The sequence below is a fragment of the Chanos chanos genome, chromosome 13 (assembly GCF_902362185.1).
Source record: "Chanos chanos chromosome 13, fChaCha1.1, whole genome shotgun sequence".
Lineage (NCBI taxonomy): Eukaryota > Metazoa > Chordata > Actinopteri > Gonorynchiformes > Chanidae > Chanos > Chanos chanos.
The window spans coordinates 20,332,566-20,352,043 of record NC_044507.1 but is presented as its reverse complement, the minus strand read 5'-3'; the positions used below and the strand labels follow the sequence as shown (position 1 = coordinate 20,352,043).

At 42.1% G+C, this 19,478-nt stretch overlaps 3 protein-coding genes across 3 annotated transcripts in view; 2 read left to right on the top strand and 1 right to left on the bottom strand.

Annotated features, from left to right (window-relative positions):
- Positions 1 to 1,959, bottom strand: part of atad5a (ATPase family AAA domain containing 5a) — an 11,545-nt gene extending 9,586 nt beyond the window's left edge. Inside the window, exons 1-2 of the mRNA XM_030789756.1 lie at positions 1,909 to 1,959; positions 49 to 1,793 (exon numbers count right to left, since the gene is read on the bottom strand). Coding sequence (XP_030645616.1) covers positions 49 to 1,793; positions 1,909 to 1,959 — 1,796 coding nt within the window. The remainder of the gene's footprint in view (positions 1 to 48; positions 1,794 to 1,908) is intronic.
- Positions 1,960 to 3,402: 1,443 nt separating this feature from the next.
- On the top strand, positions 3,403 to 9,348 carry prpsap2 (phosphoribosyl pyrophosphate synthetase-associated protein 2). The gene is made up of 11 exons (XM_030789957.1): positions 3,403 to 3,468; positions 4,224 to 4,384; positions 4,969 to 5,021; positions 5,587 to 5,653; positions 6,275 to 6,447; positions 6,656 to 6,771; positions 7,242 to 7,297; positions 7,418 to 7,566; positions 7,701 to 7,771; positions 7,911 to 8,057; positions 8,955 to 9,348. Exons 2-11 carry the CDS (start codon positions 4,302 to 4,304, stop codon positions 9,111 to 9,113), a joined length of 1,074 nt encoding a protein of 357 aa, XP_030645817.1. The 5' UTR covers positions 3,403 to 3,468; positions 4,224 to 4,301; the 3' UTR covers positions 9,114 to 9,348.
- Positions 9,349 to 15,008: 5,660 nt separating this feature from the next.
- Positions 15,009 to 19,478, top strand: LOC115826078 (SUN domain-containing protein 2-like). Its single transcript, XM_030789755.1, has 10 exons — positions 15,009 to 15,127; positions 15,258 to 15,432; positions 17,058 to 17,101; positions 17,276 to 17,426; positions 17,582 to 17,812; positions 18,130 to 18,214; positions 18,321 to 18,436; positions 18,575 to 18,742; positions 18,959 to 19,048; positions 19,359 to 19,478. The coding sequence occupies exons 1-10, from the start codon at positions 15,009 to 15,011 to the stop codon at positions 19,476 to 19,478; spliced, it is 1,299 nt and encodes a 432-aa protein (XP_030645615.1).

Below are 19,478 nucleotides of genomic sequence, written 5' to 3'. Positions count from 1 at the left end.
CTCATTTTAAACAAACGCTGAGAGAACAGAGACACTTTTAGCACTGACCTGATGGGACTGCCTTTAACGTCCAAGGGGCTCAGTATTTCTGCACTGTACATGCCTTTTTTGGACCTGTGCGTTTTAGGAGTGGACAACAAAACAGGAACATCCTTTGCTCCAGCTGACTCTTTGAGTTTCTCCTCAACGTCTGTCTTCGGGGATGAAGTGTTTGTTTCAGGCGTAGACAACGCCTGTCTGCGTGACAGCTCTCTGGTGGATCTCCTGAGCTCTCTGCCCGATGGAGAACTGAGACCATCGGCAGAACCACAGACAGTGTCAGCCTCTTTAGACGGAGCCAGATTTTCCGTCTCTGATGCTGGGTCCTGTACTTCTTCACTAACACTTTCCTCTGCCTTCCTGCTGGACTTTCTGACTGTTTTCCGTCTTTTACCTGTAGTGTTTTTCTGCTCGCCCTCCTGCTCTGAGGAGGAGGTGGGATTATTTTTTATCTGAGCGCCCTGGCAGCCTGGCTCGTTCTCTCCCGTCTCGGCAGTTTTCTCCGGGGCCTGTTTCTGCCTCCCCTGGCTCTTGCTGGCTTTGCCTTTGCTTCCGTCCAGGCTTGGCTGCTTGAACGCGTTCATGAACTGCATCCTCTCGGCCTGGCTGCATTTGGGGGCGGAGCTGGACTCGACCACGTCCAGCTCCAAGTCCGTCTCCTGCAGCACCACATTGGATTTCCTCTTGGGGTCAAGCACCAGGTCTGGACTCGCCTGAGGCTGCGTACATGACGCCGGCTTTCTCTCTGCTGTTTTTCTGTCTTTCCTGTTCCTGGTGAAAATGGAAGCCACTCTTAAGTCCACCATGCCGGCTGACTCGCGGCCTGGGGAAATGGGATGCACCTCCGCTTGAATAGTGAGGGTTCGTGGAGACACTTGCAGGGCAGGTGGATCCACGCCCCTCCCATCCTCACCGGGTCCGGCAGCGTTGAACGTGTCTGCGTCGGTGCAACCAGCTGGTTCAGGCGTGACTGCGCCGGCCTCCTCTTGACTCTGACTCAGTAAGAAGTCCTCAAAAGAAACTGTAACAGTGCTGGAGTTCAGCTGAGAAGTCTCATCCACGTTCACCTCCAGGCTGGCGTTGCACAGAGACTGCTCCGACGGCTGATCCTCAGGAATACTCGTCCCTGGCTCCTGCTGACTGCCTTTTCCTTTCCTGCCTTTCTTCACAGCAGATTTCTCTTTCCTAGGCTTCTCCTCTGAAGCCGTGCTACACTGAGGACTCGTATCCACTTTGTTCTGTTGTTGCCTTGACAAGAGCCTGTTTTTGACCTTGCCATCATCTGAGCTGGTCTCTGTGGTGGTTTCCCTGTTGTCCATACACATGTCACCACTGATTTCAGCCAGTAAAGCTGCAGTGTCGCTCCCAAGCGTTGTGGAACTGCCTACTGTCTTGGCCTCATCTGAATTTTCTATCACAATAACGTCGTCTGTGATCTCCGCTGCATCTCCCCCCTCTAAACGTCTGCAACTCCCTTTAGACTTTCTTCCCCGTTCTTGACGCTGAGTCCTTCTGTTCCTCACAGACTTTTCCAGGCGGTTAGGTGTGTCTGATTGGACGAGGCAATTTTCCTTTGATGATTGTGGGGAACCGTTTTTCTCAGGGGCTGGTGGGGTTTTCCTGAAGTAATCCATAATGTTGTTAGACCGAGTGGGAGAGAAGGATTTCTCCACGGCCTTAGGTACAGGCATGAAGTAGTTGGTGATTGTCTTGACTGCTGGCAGGTCATCCTCTTTTCTAGGTTTTTTGCATGGCTGAAAACAATTAGAAAACCCCGTAAGCACAGCACAAACCATATTCAAAGTGATTCCTGAGACCCAATCAAAAACGACCAGTTTGGCACCGCAAAACAGGCCAGACAATATTTACCTGAACCTCAAAATCTTCCATGACAGACGCCATAGCAACGACCCCAGCCATAGTTGAAGAATGTTCAAATCAGGAAACTGTGGGAAACAAAGGCAACGTCTTTTTGTTTTACAGACCTCAAAATCACGTCTGGATCTCAATACTCTCAGACCGATCATACGATAAGACAGTTTAACTATCCATGTTTTGGGCAGCCGTGGCCTGTTCGAACCCTGGACCGGCTGGAAAAGACGGAGGGGGAGTGAATGAACAGCGCATTCCCCTCCCTTAATATCCGAGGCTGAAGTGCCCCGAGCGCGGCACTGCAGCTGATCACTACTCCTAATGTGTTGTGTGCTCACTGCTCCTTGTGTGTGTGTGTGGGTCAAATGCAGAAGTTGAATTTCACTGTTCAGTATTCGTAGTGTTTGTGTGACAAATAAAGAACTTAATCTGGGAGAGGTACAACAACTAACCATGCTTCCGAAATGAAGGAAAAAGAGATGTTCGTGACTTTAATTTAGCGGGGTTTTTTGATGTTGTTTTTTTTTTTTTACAAAATGAAATCTGGACATTGGTTCAGTAACAATACAACACTCTCTTTTGTTATAGAGTTACCAAAGCGCCTAGCCGACTCAGAAGGTTCGCTGAACAGAACAAAGTTTTGCGGTGTACGATACCATTATGTCTTATAGCTCAAAGCCGCCAGTGACAAGAGTTGAAGAGAATACTATACTCACAGACTCGTCCTCTTGCTTCAAAATCACAGTGAAACAAACACCATATTTTCCCAAAAGTGTTGTGAAACGCTGTTTGTGAAATCTTGTTTGCTACAAAATTGTGCTAATGTTTGACAGCACTGAAAACGTGTCAAGTTACATGAATAAAGAAAGCTAACTAGTTAGCTAAGCATTCTGCCAGTTTAGTAACGACAACTATCTGGTTAACCGGTAAACTAAGAAAAAACAACGTGTCTTATACCATAGTGAATTTAACTTAAATACATATACATATACTTCTGCAATATGTTTACTATTGTTGCTTACGGAGCTCCTAAGTGAAAACCCCGCTTGTTTTAGACCCAGTTTCTTCCTTCTCGCCCAAAGGGCGCCAAATATCTCTATCCTTTTCCCCGTAGCAGTTTCACCAATCAGGATGTCAAAACAACAAAACGTCATGCTCTTTTCGGTTTCTCGGCTGAGGACTGTGAAATGGACCTAACTGCAAACATTCTATTAGTGACATCTGCTGGTGACTGTACGTAAGTGCATAAATACCTTGTACATCTTTACTTCTCGCAGAGGGTATTTGTTTGGACATCGCATGTACGAAGTGCAGCGGAAGATCCGCGAGTACATCAGCTCACTGATCTGATATTAAGCTATTTTTCAATACAAAGAAAGCATGTTTCCACTGTTTCAATTTTTCGTGACGGAAGTTCTTTGTGGGGTTTGACATGACATCACCGGATGTTTCATTTATGCGTTCTTAGAGAGTGCACGCTTCTCAGAGTAGCAGGTTAATTTGGAGCTGGTTATTAACTCAGGCAAGCAAGGGATATCGCACAAAGGACACAAACTGGTGAGTTTTTTCAAATTCATTCACGCCTCCTTGTTGCCATTTAAAGTAAACCATTATTACTCAGTTTAGCTATATACAGCTATCAAAGTGATACTCCATCGTATTTATTGCGAGACGAACTGTAACGTTAGCCAACGTTACTTAAATTAGCCGGTTAACTAACCTAACGTTAATTATTAGGGATTATTGTTAAAGCTTTGTGTAATCCCGTGGGTTGTATACCATAGAATTACACACGAATAACATGGGTCAGGGGCCTTTACTGCGTTAATTTGCCCTCAGCGTTACAGCCAGTAAGTTAGCTAGCGACATGATTGCTGATTAATGGCCGTTTGCCTTTTAGCTAGCCGTCCTGCACATAGTTAGCGAAACATTTAGATGTGCTTTAGTGAACTTCGTTTTATTTGGTGTACAGCATCACTTTAAACAACATCATTCTGACAGTGCAGTTTCTGTAAGAGACGGGTATTGCTATGTAGTATTTTGGGATCGATGAAACCATACCATTTTATTTCTAAGTGGGCTTCTTCTTAAAGCTTGTTATCCTCATGGAAAATTTCGTTACATATTACTGAAGTTTTCATAATTTATTAACATGTTAATGCTGGTTTTGGGACTCGCGTGTTAGTTTTTCCCCCCCCCGTGATTCCTCTGAGACCCGTGGTAGAGATTTTTGGTATTAACTCTATTAACTTAACATTACAGATCCGTTGTCGGGTGTTAAACTACTAGCCTGCCTGTGATACTCTCCCCAGGAAGGACTCAGCAGTGCCTGGGTGCCCAGGGAGCCACTGCCTGAGTCCCTAGAGGCGGTTACCAAGAGAAAACCAGACATGAACGTGACCAAAGGAGGTCTAGTCATTTTCACGGCCAACTCCAACCCGTCCAGCAGAGAGCTGGGCCGAAGGATCGCAGAGTAGGTCGCTTGTTGTTGTGTGAGATAACTGTGTTTGAGCAAGAGTGGGAAGACTTGGTCTATCATTTGTTTACTGTCTTCATGCATTTTTCATCTACTTCCACTAAGATAAACAGGAAAATAGCATGACTCAGCACAGAACAGAGGTCCCATTAACAGGAGGTGTAGTTTCCCCCTGTGGTTATAAGAGTACGAGAGGAAATTCAAACGGAAACGGAGATTGTTTTGAAATAATTATTTACTCAAACCTTTGATGATCTATTTTTGAATGTTTTTCTGTTCATTACTTGCAGTATGTTTAGCTACATTTAAATGTAAACAGAAAACAGAAGGTGACAACACGGGGCAACGCTACCCCTGAGTACCACAGTACAACAAGATAGCGACTTTGCTTTACATGTGCACATTTGCTGTGTTTTCTATTTCCTTTGGAGCACTCACGTTTCTTCTACAACCATAGAAAGCAAGGGATAGGCTATTTACAATTTTGCTTCGAATGCATGAAATTATTAACATCTTTTGCATATAGTCTGTGTGTTTGTGGTGTGTGTTAGTAGTTTTTGCATGCCTCTCTCCCTGCATAGGCGATTGGGTGTGGAGCTTGGAAAGGTGCAGGTTTATCAGGAAGCTAATAGAGGTGAGCGGACATTACTTCCTTTCCTCTTTCAACTGACTCGGTTTAAATGACTTATTAAACTGCAGAATTGCTTTGTGTAGTAGGTTTTTATGGCAAATGTATTATTGCCCTGTGGGTGATGGTTGAAGCTGTTGTGCTGGGCTATTGTGGAGGGAACGATCATTCTTTGCATGCCTGACTGGAGAGAGTAGACAAAACACAGAATGGGATGTTTGGCTTCTGTAGTCTAATCAAACTGACAGCCTTTATGCTGCGTCAAGGCAGCGTACACTGGAGTTTTATGTCAGTTTATAAACATATGATAATGAGGAGGATGAAGTATATTGTTTTACATGCTGTGTTCATTTTTCTTATACAAAATATCAAATCTGTGCAAGTATGTTACATGCAATATACAGCATGGGATAAGATTTGGTTCTCCAAGTATTTGTTTATTTATCTTTTAATTTTACCTGTGAAATGAATGAGTCAGTTTTTGTCTTGACTGACTGGCTAGATTAATGACATAGCTGTATGCCCCAGAGAGAGGATTGCGTGATTAACTAACTTCTCAGTCTCTCTGCAGAAACACGTGTTCAGATCCAGGAGTCTGTGCGCGGCAAAGATGTCTTCATCATCCAGACTGTGTCGAAGTAAGAGCAGCCAGTCCTTTAAATGAGGAGCTGCCAAAAATCACATTAGCTTTTTTTTTTGCAGTGTCTTTGGAGAACACTGGTGCTCAACTGGAGTGGCAAGACCTTGAACAGTGTCTAAAATTGTGTAGATTTCCTTGAAACTTTGCTTGTTCACATGCTAGGTGAATAGTTAACTATTTGCAGGTTCTAGTGTTGTAACTCTGTAATGTATTGTAATTGTAGTGTTGTAACAATCTACTCCAGTGTAGTAACATTCTATTCCAGCATTTTAACATTAGTATGCACATATGTACAGTAATATTAATTCTGTATGTCTGTGGTTCCTTTTTTCCTTTTGGTTTCTGACCTCTGGCTCAACTTACTGCTCAGCCCTTTGATTATTTTTGATACTTATTCAAGATGTAGATTAAAGATTAAACCTAAACAAAACAGAATGGAATCAGCATGCCAAAATAAACAGTGATTCATACAGCTTTACAGTATTTTATACTATAGCCGGCGTGGATGAACGTGTAGACCTGGTCCAGTGCCGTGTTTAGTTCTGTCAGTCTGGAAGATGCTTCAGGATCGTGTCCTGTGGGGGTGTAACGCTTTTTCGTCCCCGTGTCTCCCGTCCAGGGACGTGAACACGACCATCATGGAGCTGCTGATCATGGTGTACGCCTGTCGGACATCCTGCGCCCGGAATATAATCGGAGTCATTCCATACTTCCCGTACAGCAAACAGTGTAAGATGAGGAAAAGGGGTTCCATTGTGTCCAAACTCCTCGCCTCCATGATGTGCAAAGCAGGTTAGGATGGCTAACTTTAACCTCTGACCAGTGCAGCCGCCTCTCACTGTGGTAGACGCATGCTGTGTGAGCTAACCTGTCTGAATATTGGTGTTGAAATACTACATTTGGAATGGCTCCCACAGCGCTTTTGTATTTGGTTGAAAAAGGTTGTCCCCAGAGTTGTGTTGATGGATTGTCTGTCTGTTTTCACTGTGGCCCTGGGCAGGTCTCACTCACCTCATCACCATGGATTTGCATCAAAAGGAAATCCAGGGATTTTTCAACATTCCCGTCGACAACCTGCGGGCGTCGCCTTTCCTCCTGCAGTACATTCAGGAAGAGGTGGTTTTGCATAATGAAAATTCATTTTGAACTGACGAGCATGAGCTCGGGTTCACTGCAGCGATCTGTCACGCTGGTTTCCATAACCCTTATTGTGTAGGATTTGTGCATTTACCACCAGTCTGTTGTTTTTCTGGACATTGCAGTTCTGGTGTAATGCTGCCCATTTTTTTCTTAGAGTAGCAAGTGTCAGCACAGTGTGTTGTTAGTCAAAACACTAATATATAGAGAAATACATGCTGCTAGCCAGAGTTTCACCCACTAACCTGAGTGTGTTAAGGTTTTTTTTTTTTCCTCCTGAGCATTCTGAAGACTAAGCCAAGTGATTTTTTTTTTTATGTCTTCAAAGTTATGTAATAAACTAAGAAAGTCTATTTCTAGAAAAAGCCAATGTTCCCAGCCTTGTGTGTATGATGTGCCTGCGTTAGCCTCCTGTTTGATATGTGACCACCGTTCTCTTTCTTCTCTAGATACCCGACTACAGAAACGCTGTGATTGTGGCCAAGTCTCCAGCGTCGGCCAAAAGGTAGGACGAGTCGTCCGTGTGGCACCGGCACTTTCCGCAGAGGCTCACATGCGTGGTGAAGATGTTCATTAGTCTGTTTACGGTTTGTTTGTGTCTCCACCCCCCACCCCCCCGGTGCAGGGCGCAGTCCTTTGCCGAGAGGCTCCGTCTGGGAATAGCGGTGATCCACGGTGAAGCGCAGGATGCTGAGTCGGACCTCGTAGACGGGCGTCACTCCCCGCCGACGGTGAAAAATATCGGTGCCATCCACCCCAGCCTGGAGATTCCCCGTGAGACGCATTCCATTCCCTGTGCTTTTACAGTTGGATCGTGAATCCACTCAAAATCCTTAGATTGTCATGCGTTTAATGTGAAACCATGGACGCTGAAGTAATCTGTCTGTCTGATTGTTTCCGTCAATTAGTGTTAATTCCTAAAGAAAAACCTCCAATAACTGTGGTGGGAGACGTTGGGGGCAGAATCGCCATCATTGTTGTAGGTTTTCAAAACTGATTTCTTACTCACTCATTCTCAACCATTTAAAGCTTTTTGCCGTTTTTGTTTTTGTTTTTTTTTTTTTTGACAAGCTGTGATATTTTACTGCCTGAGTTCTGTGTCTTGGCCTGTCTTTTAGGATGACATAATCGACGACGTAGACAGTTTCCTGGCAGCGGCCGAGACCTTGAAAGAGCGAGGCGCTTACAAAATCTTTGTCATGGCGACACACGGGATCCTGTCCTCTGACGCGCCGCGTCTCATCGAGGAGTCGGCCATCGATGAGGTCAGTTTTGTGACGTGCTCTGTTGCAAACAGGGGAGTGTTCCGGAAGGTGGGATCAGTGAAAACTCAGAGTTAGTTAACTCAGAGCAAGTAGTAAAGCTCCTAATAGAAGAGCCCTATGGCTTCGTTTTGCTAGGAGAATGAAGCCATAGGGCTCTTCTGTTAGGAGCTTTACTGCTTGCTCTGAGTTAACTCTGAGTTTTCACTAAACCCGCTTTCTAGAACACCCAAGTTTAGCGCTTCAGTCAACAAAAGAAGTACATTCACATACATTAGCATTTATCCATTTAACAGACGCTTTTACACAAAGCCACTTATGAGTGAGGCTGAATAATGTCCAATCATAAATAAGCTAGCTGTGGTGGAGGTACCATGGCTAAGTTCAGTGATTCACGAGAAACAATTTGAAGAAAGGAGAAGAGTAAACTACAGACAAATGCAGGTAGAAACAGTGCTAATGAACAGGAGAAAAGAGCAGGAGAAAAAGCTATCGCCCAGTGTGGGGATGAAGCAGTGCTAATATTTGGGGTGATGTGAACAATAATCAACAAAACAGCTATGCTACCCCAGTAAAAACAAAGTTGCTCTGCTGCTCCTTAATGGAATGGTGTACTGTACAATTCGTAGTTGAATGTTAACCAAGATGTCTCTGAATCTTGAGCCAATTAAGCATTAGAGCCCCCTTTTTTATAATGAGAAAACAGAAAAGATGTAATCTCAATAATAATGTTTAACATGTTTCACCGGTGCTTTTTATCTTGTGCGGCCATTTCGCTCTTCTCCATCGAAGACGACCGTAGATCAGTAGACTTGGTGTAGACGTGGTGTTTGTATGGAGCTTGCTGGGGTTGCTGTAGAGGCCCTGATCCCGGTGCTGTGGTTCTGTGGTTGTCTTCAGGTGGTGGTGACCAACACCATTCCTCACGAGATCCAGAAGCTGCAGTGCCCCAAAATCAAGACGGTCGACATCAGCATGATCCTCTCCGAGGCCATCCGCCGCATTCACAACGGAGAATCCATGTCCTACCTGTTCCGCAACATAGGCATGGATGACTGACAGGCAGCCCCCCCCCCGGCAGGCTCCGCCCACATCACTGCCACTCCGGTCACGTGCGCAGAGGTCAAGTCTTTCAAAGATCGGCAGTCAGTTTTCTGCTATTAACTCAACCATAGTTTTTTAATGTCCCCATGGTATTGGTTACCTGTTCATTTCCACTGTGAATGCAGTTATGTTGAAAAGTGTTATATGTGCTCAAAGGCCACTCAGCACTGGCCATCTCTCTCTCTCTCTCTCTCTCTCTCTCTCTCTGGCTGTAGGACACATTAGGAAAGCCCCTGAGGTGCTGATTTTATTTATTATTAATATGCTACATGTGTTTTCCTCATTAAAATCTCAAGGTTTTCTCTTTCCCACTATGCCTTTACTTTAAACTTTGGAACCAAAAACAACACGTGTTTTTCTATCTGTTATGTTGCTCAGTCTTGAAGTTTAATTTAGCATGAAAAGATCTTCTACCTGTCTAATAATTTAGGCCTACGGACCTCTTGCTGACATTTTAATGTAGACAGATCAGAAAACGACTTTTGATGTAAAAATTACTGGACTTTTCACATAAAGTTATGTAATAGTCAGTAGTCAGAACCATGCTTTGCTTATGCCCTGATGTATCACAGTGTCAAAGTTTCAGGACTTTATGGTGGATTAACATTGTGCCACTGGATATAGTCTCTCTTTTTTTTTTTTTTTGGAAATTCTGGTGAATGTTGGACAGCACTAAAGAGTGTGACTTTGTTTTCCAGATGGAAGTGACCACCTTCATTACATAAAGCATCATATGATCACTGCTTTAAGTAGAAGTAGAAAGACATCTTAATGTACTCCAATGAATGTTTTATTCTCCATATTATGATGCATCTACTAATACTTAAACATTGGGAAGGTTTGGTTTGCTTTGTTTTTTTGTTTGTTTGTTGTTTTGCCAATAAAAGGGACCACGGGAGCACTGTTTGCTTCATACTTAAGTGAATGGCTGTAGGAGTTGTCAGGATTTTTGCCTTTGTCTTGTCGATTTCTGGCGCAGAGGTGGAGACTTTGTGATGGTACTAATCCGTACATGCTTTTGTATTAATTCACAGCTCTTGATGATAAATAAATAATAAATAACCCAAAATAGTGTATGGCTTTTTCACTTTTACTTTACTGTGGTGTAAATTTGACATTAAAACAAACTGATGTATTGCGGCAGTTCTTTTATTTAAAGTCAGGTGTCCCGACCTGTAAGACTAGCTGTGATATGACTAATCACTGAGTATTCAGGTTTTATTAAGAAGTATGCAAAAGCATGAAGTCAATTTAGCAAAAATGAAGGCCTTTAATGACATTTAACACTCTGAAACTCAGTGGTCTTAAATATTTCACTCATTATTCGTTTGTTTGGTCTCTAGCCGCTTCTCCTAATCAGTCCCTGCACTCATGGGGCAAAAGGCAGAGAAACACCCTGGACAGGTCACCAGTCCATCACAGGGCAGACAAACAGACAGTACTTTTTACCATCTAGGTTGTCTTTTTTTTTTTTTTTTTTAAATGAAGACCGAGAGAAATTTTGATCTTCTGGACTGATCATTTTGCCTTCAATACCAAGAGTTTGATATCTTAATAGTTTCTATATCTATTATACTTCAGATTCATGACTCGTTATTATCTTTATTTGTATTTGGTCAAATACATTTCACTGGGTCATTCTCACATGTGGAGAGGAACCTTCATAAGCTTGAATAATATTTTTTCTATTTTCCTTCCATGAACATGACTGCTGCTCTAGGCTTTGCGACTGTGAAATAAAGTATAATGTGGCATCCCCCAGGATCAGAAAACCTAGGACAACATTAGGTTTAGGAATTTAGAATGACAGTTTCCAGAATCTAATGTACAGAATGTTACATAACATCTGGTAGTTTGGATAGTATATTTGGCCATTTTCAGCTTAGTCTTTTAGTTTCACAGTGAAGAGCATGGTGGAGCATAATGTGGTAAAACTGTGCCATTTAGAAAAGAGTTCAGGGGAAACTCATGATCATACACAGAAAATCTTTGTGCTTAAAAAACGTATCACATTTCTCGCAACTTTATGAGTGGGAAGGCTATTACTCTTGAATGTACAGCATGAATCCTGTTTGAAACACACACACACACACACACACACACACACACACACACAAATCTATACTGTAACCAAGTACTCTGCTAAACCTAAACTGGACCTTTCTGGCCTAAACATTAGGCAACACATCTGATACAAAAGCACATCATGACACAGAAAGCAAATCACATCTATTCTGAGTCATACCATACCACACCATTAACAGCGGTATGATCGGTGGATCACTCTTCACGATAGTGTGGAAAATGGAAGACAAGATGACATGAAAAAGGAATGGAGCAATGTGGAGACAAATTCTTCAGGAAAAGCTGCAGGCCTCTGCAAAAGTTTTAAGTTTCAATTTTAAGTTTATTTAAAGCCCAATATCACTGTTTACAGTCTCAAAGGGCTTTACATGCCCACAGGATTACAACAACGAGCAAAAAGGCTGAATCTGGTGTGTAAGTTCACTTTTAAGGATGTCAAGAAACTAAAGGACAAGGTTAAAGATACAAAGTCTGTCTATGAAACAAAAGGGTAAATGCCACTGAGTGTTCCAGACTAATGGCCAAATTCTGATTAAGAACTAGTGATGTTACTTGAATATTCTCATCTGTCAAAATTACCCATGGGCATCGACAGTGGATGGATGCTGGATCAGGATATTGTTTTACGCTCATTGATTTTTTTTCTTTCTGTTTAATCAATGATGTACATTGAGGAGAGGAGAACAAAAAGAAAGCTCGTCATCAAAGCTGTGTGCTGAACTGAAAATTAAAGCTGTCGTGTCTCGATCTTGCCACCAGAGGGAGACAGAGAAGACCAAAACGACGCATTCAAGTTCGCCTGTTATCAGATCATTAGGTCATTGCTTGCTCCTGTTTTTTTGCTGCTGTCCCTGTTTAAATTTCTTCAGAGTCACTGTTTGTTGCTCAGCTGTGGACAGACTTTGCTTTGGGAATTCGACATTCTTGCACTTCATTTGAGGTGCTGAGCTTTATATTTTTTGTTTCCTTGTAAAGAGATCTTTGTTTTTGTGCTTTCGTTGTGTTTATTCTTCTTCTTTAGAGGGCAGCCCATGGTCTAATGGTGAGCGGAAGTGGGCTTGTCACTGGTTCGATTCCTAGGACTGGCAGGAAAACATCCATGGCTGAAGTGCCCTTGGGCAAGGCACTTAACTCCCAACTGCCCCCCGGGCGCAGGTGTGCTGCCCACTGCTCCCAACCTAGTGGTTGTGTGTGCTTGCTACTAGTGTGTATGGATGGGTTAAACGCAGTGGTCAAATTCACTGCTCACTGTTCACAGTGTGTATGTGCAGTCACAGAGATTTAATCTTAATCTTTAATCCTAGTGAACTGTCGAAACTGTGCTCATTCTTCTTCTGTCGTCTGAATAGACCCTCTGCTAACTGAGTTCAGCAATAGGCTGTAAACTCCTGTGATACTTACCTGCGTGTTGTGGCAAGTTACTCAAAACAGGCACTGTAATAAAGGTAAATAAAAAAAAATTGGAAGTAAAAGATTTCAAATAGATTTCAGTTTCAATTTTGACCTTAAACGGTGCTGATGGCAGAACAAACCACAGACATTATTCTTATTAGAGTATGACAGACCTGTCTTTTGTTGAATCAGTAGGTTACAACTTTGTCTTGGTTTTTGGAGGAAAGGACGAGAATATGTGGGAAGAAAACGTCATTGGATGTTAAAGACATAGAGAAGTAGCAACTTCTATAAACTGCAGATTTTGATTATATTAGTGACTTATTACATCTGTGGGAAGTTATAACAGTTTTGAAAACTGAACGTCTTCACCTTACCGCAAACCTAACAAATCCCATGTTTGTGGGAGATAACGAATTACATTCGTTGAAGGCAGCTGCTAATACGTTTGTGGGATTATTACATTAAAAGCTAAAGAGTTGTATTGCGTTCGTGGTTTATCACATTTGTGGGGTGTTGCTACGGTTGCAGGTGTTACACACCGCTTACCAAAACAACCAACCAACCAAATAACAGATGTGTTGACGCTTCCCCTGAGGCTTTATCCTGCCATACTGGAGCAATCTGTCTTTACGTAGTAATACGCTTTAACCGAAATGTACTCTTCAGGCTTAAACTCGGTTACTTAAACGACTCAAAACTACAATATGATGTAAATAAAATAATACTCACCAAAAAAAAAACGAAGGGTTCAAAAAGACTTACATAGGTGTCGTGTTAGAAATGACCCCACGCAGAGGGTAATTGCAACATCAGTCTGGGTAAAAAGAAAAAAGAAATCACCAAATATATACTCAGTAACGAGTCATAACCCATGGATCAACAAAGAAGACGTGTAGCTGTAATTTATAAAAGTACGAGCCCTCGACTGACTGTTGCTTTTTTTTTTTTAAAGGTTACAACTGTCCCAAGTCTCCCTAGAAATGGAAGCACGCAGCACTTGTAGTTAAAGTTGTAATAATAATAATAATAATAATAATAATAATAATATATCCAGCTGAAGTTTGTTCACAACGCTGTGCCAAGTATGTATTCTCGTAATACTCTCTTCATAATAGTCGGGCTGAATTGTTTATTTCACAGTTGACGGACAATGCAAAGCCTAATGTCCAGTTTGTCAATAACTAACTAACCAACTAGCTAGCTAAATAAATACATAAATACATAAAATAACTACATGCTCAGTTCTGTGACAAACACTGCGCAGGTGTATGACGTTAACCTGTAATTCTGAAAAATTTGAAAAGTGCGTCTCTAAGTCAATACGTCGTCCTGCTCCAGGCAACTATAGAATGTCCCGAATCAAACACTGCTCAGAGTTGTTCGCAACTTTGCCGAAAGCACACGCTTTTACCCTGCTCTCCAGAGACCACAACCTTACGATTTTCGCCGAGACCTCATAACTGAATTTTAACATCTTCGACATCTTGCCGTTATACTTACAATTAGAAAAAAAAGAAAAAAAAATCCACAGGATATTCAGATTTTCGCCTTTAGGCCCAACATTGGCCTGTTCGGGACTTGGCTAGCCCTCACAGAATTCATCCGCCTCTTCGTTTACTTAATTTACAGTCGGAAGAGCTGAAGTTTTTGGAAGATCCAAAAAAAAAAAAAAATCACATCTTCGCCTTTATACCTATAATTGTTTAATTGACTGTTGTTAGAATTCATCTTACTGATTGTCAGTGCTGTAACTTAGCTTTTACTTAACTATAGTATTTTAAAAATCTTCTTTATTTTCAGAATCCACAAGAGAGATTCTTGGTAAGTAATTTACAGGTTCACTCGCCGTGTTTGGTAGTATTAATCTGATTTGATCTGATTCTCCCAGGATTTGTTGCATCGACATACAACTTCCGTTCTGATCCGTTTCACAAAATATTCAGTAAGTGATATTATTATTATTTTATTAATATTTATTATTATTATTGTTGTTGTTGTATTCCCTTATCTTTGTATTACTTCCGTGATATAACTAATTTGAAAAATGCATTTATCAGATTCTAACGCTGCGACGTCATCACAGTATTAAATGTCACACAATCTTAATATTCAGTTGGTTAAGTGTAATATCGCGAGACTTTGTATGCGTTTTCTCGTTTGTTTATGCATACATTCATAAGAAAAATCTGAAAGTAAACATATTGTTATTATCACTATTATTTTTATTGGTATTTTGTTGTTGGTATCATGTTTGTTCATCGCAACTCATTGTGTAGCAGCATTGTGTTAAAAAATGGTTGAATATAACCTGACAACCTGCCTGTTTGGTTTGTGTGTATGTGTTTGTGCGCATGTGTGTGGGTATTAGAGATGCCAAGACGCAGTGAGCGACTTATTTCAAGTGGGTATTACTCAAATGCCAGCTCTGTGACCATCACCAGCTCCACTGGATACACTGGCCAAACGTCTTACAGGAAAAGCCCACTGAGGTACTTTATTGTGTGTCTCTGTGTATGGAGCCTTGAAAAGTTGTACAGCACATGGTTCTTTTCCATTGTCATACACTGTCTGATGGGAATCACCTCTCCCTCTCTCCCCATATCGCTCCCTCTGTGTCAGGAATCCTAGGCCTAGGACCAGAAGGCACAAAGGAGCCAGCTCCTCTAGTGTGTCCAGCTCCTCCAGTGTGTCCAGTGAGGTTTCCCACCGGCCCAGGACCAACACCAGTGACAGTGAGTGTCTGTTCTCTGCCCCTGACCAGCACTCTGCCCCTGACCAGCACAGCATAGCCCCTGTTCTTTAGGACAACAAATATTTGTATTAAAGAGTGAAGAACTCATTAAAGGAGTGAACAGAAACAACAATCAGGTTTATTTAGACCCCGATTTAACCATGTAAAGTCTCAAAGGGCTGTACCTGACCACAACAAACAAAACAGGACAGCACTCCCTGACTTAATCAGGGTGAAGAGTTGTGAAGAGTTGAAGATGAAAATAGTCATTATCACTGATGTGTATGAGCATGGCTGGTGAAAATGGTCATATTTGAAATTTATTTTTGTACATTTTTACTTCATCAGCACGTTCTTTGGCAACGTTCAACTACTGGTTTCCCACAGCCTGGTACATTCTGACCTCTGGATTATCTCTGCTGCTTGTATTTCAACTGAGCCGGTAAATTGGGTTTCACTTGTATCTCTGTGTACTTTTATATAGATTTGTATAGAGACCAAAATCGTACTGTGGTATGTATGTAGTGTTGTAGTGAATGCATCTAATCAGTACAGGTGTTGGTTTATCGCACTTGGTGAGTGTTTCTGATCACAGTGTATTTGTAACTGCGTATGTCCCAGTATAACTGTCATTAACCGGTATCTGTTTCTGTGCAGACGCACTGCCACGAAGAAGACCACCCTCCTCTTCCTCATCTCTCTGGTGATTTTTGGTGAGTTTTGTTGCAGCCAGTCAACACTGTTTATGTGAAACAGGTTATCATGTTGTATTTGTGTGTTATGAGGACTGTAATTTGTGGGTTTGTATGGAATGTGAGTGGTTATGTCTTTTCTCAGGTCTATGGTTCTGGTCCCCTTCTGTTTCTACGCCCCTCACTCAAACCAAGGCCTCCATCAGACCTGATCAACACACCTCACATGTGGGTCCATTTTACTGTAGAAATAGCACTGTCACTACACTCTCCACATTCATCTGCCCAGTCTCCTAATACTCTCATCATTTTTCTTTCTTTCTTTCTTTCTTTCTTTCTTTCTTTCTTTCTTTCTTTCTTTCTTTCTTTCTTTCTTTCTTTCTTTCTTTCCTCAACAGGACCAGATTCCTCATGCTAGCGTGTTGGCTGTAAAGGGTCAAATCTATGCTGATCTTCATGAACTTGACGCCAAACTGTCTGAGAGTAGAAGCAGAGATGTGGAGAAATTAATGGTGAGAACTAGTGAGAAAGGAAAAAGAGTGATTATAAAGATGATCAAATGGTTCTGTATTTTCATTATTTTAATATTTTGTATGTGTGTGTTTTGTGTCAGAGAGAGATTACTGAACTAAAACAGGACAGAGAAAAACAGAGGCTTGTGATTGAGGTAAGAACTCTGAAATTTGAATTGAATATTTCAGCATTGTTGCCCCACATTACACACACACACACACACACACCCTCAAAACCGTTTAGAAAAGTTTATAGCAAAATTTGTCACAAAACAATGTACCTTTCGGTGACTGTGTTATTTCTTGTGTTGTTTAATCCTGATTGTATCTCATTAAATTAGTTGTAATTTTAATAATAGAATGTAAGCAGATTTCTGTTTCTGCTGCAGCAACAGAACATGACACAAGAATAACAGACAGATTCTGGATAGAGATCATTCAGAGCTCTGGTCATCCATGTATTTGTGTCTTTGTCTCCCTCTAGAGGTTGAAAACTGACATAGCGAGTCTGAGGGTGGACACAAAGAAGTGAGTACCTCTTACCTTTTGTGTCCCGGTTGTCAGTGTCTGCCCTTTTATCCTCAGATTTTGATGCTTTAAAATCATATTTGAATTTGCATGTGCCAATCATAGAGTTAAATTAATATTTTGACCTTTACGGCTTATACTGATGGCTTCATGTGACTGTTTTTCTCCCTAAAGTGTGGAGCCTTATGTGCACCGGCAGCGGGAACAGGAGATGGCTGGAATGCAGGGTCTGATTAGTGGTTTAAAAGGGCATGTATCCGATCTCCAGTCGACCTCTGACCTGATTCAGCAGAGAATGGACACCCAGGAGAAGCAGCATGCTGAGGTAGTGTATATAAACACACACTCACACACACATACACGCACAATCTCACACACACTCACATACATATCTTCCTCATACATATGTCTGTTAAATTATTGTGGAAACAGTGATATTATTGTGGATTCAGACCATTGTTTAAACTACTCCTCTTACAGAGTACCTCGAGACTGAAGCTGGAGCTGTGTGATCGTATGTTTAAGTTCCTTTCCTCAAGTGTCAGTCACCTGAATGTGGTACTGCGCTCAGACCTCCAGGAGGAACTGGAGAACCTGGAGAAGAGAATACTGGAGCGGCTTGGGCGGGACAGAGGAGAGCAGAGAACAGACGTCTGGAGAACTGTGGGAGAGACTCTTCGGCAGGAAGGAGCGGGAGCCGTCACCATACAGGTGAGCAGCGGGGATGGACCATACACCACTCACTACGGTCATATTCAAATTGTGCTGTGTGGTTTAAAATACAGTGTATAATGTGATGTATTTATAATTTTAGAACTGTGTGGATGTGTTTAAACTTTGGTTGTTTCACACAAGGCCTCTTGGAAGTGCGTATGTGTGTGAATGTGTGTTTTTCTGATGGACTGTTGTCCACTGCCTTCTAGGGTGGACTGTCCTATTGAACACTGGTTGCAATGTCCTGTATTAAAAGGAGTTTGGGTAGTTTTGAATTATTGTCTGTTTAAATAGCGCTGAACTGTTTGTTTTAGGACATGGAGAAGATTGTTCAGAGAGCCCTGAGTTTGTATAGAGCCGACGGGATCGGGATGGCGGACTACGCTTTGGAATCTGCAGGTACAACCTCTCCTCCGATTTAATCACTGCTAATGAGCATGTGGACATGGACTTTGGTACATTTCAGAGCTGAGATTTATGTGTGTGTATGTGTGTGTGTATACAGGTGCAAGTGTGATAAACGCACGTTGTTCGGAGACGTACCAGACCAGGGCAGCGTCCTTAAGCCTGTTTGGGTTCCCTGTGTTCTGTTGGTCAGAGAGCCCTCGTGTGGTTATACAGGTAAAACATCACTTATAGCTCAGCACAAATACTGTCAGACAGCCAACGCAAACAGTCCATTTAAACAAGGACACACCCTGACAATCCCTACATGTTTCAAACAAGAGATTTTAAATACGTTGTTTGTTTGACACACAGCCTGAGGTGTACCCTGGAAAATGCTGGGCTTTCTGTGGTTCCGAGGGATTCGTAGCGATCTCTCTCTCCTACCCGATCCACATCACTCACGTGACTCTGGAGCATCTGCCCAAAGTCCTGTCCCCGCCTGGACGGATCGACAGCGCTCCACGGGACTTTGCTGTTTATGTAAGTGAACATGTCAAGACAGAAAAACATTACCCAAGTTATAGGTCAGAGTTCTGTCATACTCATCTTCTTAAAGGTTTATATCAGTATTTATGTGTGGTATTTCACACAGCTACATAATGAAGCATTTCAACAGTAGCTCCACTGCTAAGAAAGACTGATATATACTATAGTAGTGAGATGTCATTCATAAATGCTCTGTTTGTGTTATCACAGGGTATGTCCAGTGTGAATGAAGCAGGAAATCTTCTAGGAAAGTTCAGTTACGATTGGGAGGGAGAGTCAGTTCAGACATTCAAACTGCCAGTGAGTGACAGCTATAGACCTTATCATAAACATCAGTACAAATGTACTCACAAACATACACACCTTCAGTACTGACATAATTTGACATGACATTCTCTGCAGTCAGTTTAGACAGGGGAGATGTCAATGAGTTACAGTGGATAAATGAAGCCAATATAAATGTTCCTTTTATGTATCAGTGAACTGCCTGTCTCATGTAACCAACCAAAGCACTTACAGACATGCTACAGTGAATTAATACTCACTTTCCCAACTGTTTCTCACTTTTAATCTCTGTCTCTCTCTCTCTCTCTCTCTCTCTCTCTCTCAGAACTCTCCAGAGCAGAGGATTTACAGGATGGTGGAACTCCGTGTTCTGAACAACTGGGGTCACCCTGAGTACACCTGTGTGTACCGTTTTCGAGTTCACGGGGAACCATTGTCTGTGTGA

Excerpts from the sequence above, each read along its gene's own strand:
- prpsap2 (XM_030789957.1), top strand. The coding sequence starts at position 4,302 with ATGAACGTGACCAAAGGAGGTCTAGTCATTTTCACGGCCAACTCCAAC. Across the intron at positions 7,298-7,417 it reads TCTCCAGCGTCGGCCAAAAG|GGCGCAGTCCTTTGCCGAGA; the intron begins GTAGGACGAGTC and ends CCCCCGGTGCAG. Across the intron at positions 7,772-7,910 it reads GCAGAATCGCCATCATTGTT|GATGACATAATCGACGACGT; the intron begins GTAGGTTTTCAA and ends CCTGTCTTTTAG.
- LOC115826078 (XM_030789755.1), top strand. The coding sequence starts at position 15,009 with ATGCCAAGACGCAGTGAGCGACTTATTTCAAGTGGGTATTACTCAAAT. Across the intron at positions 17,102-17,275 it reads CTGAGGGTGGACACAAAGAA|TGTGGAGCCTTATGTGCACC; the intron begins GTGAGTACCTCT and ends TTCTCCCTAAAG. Across the intron at positions 18,437-18,574 it reads GCCCTCGTGTGGTTATACAG|CCTGAGGTGTACCCTGGAAA; the intron begins GTAAAACATCAC and ends TTTGACACACAG.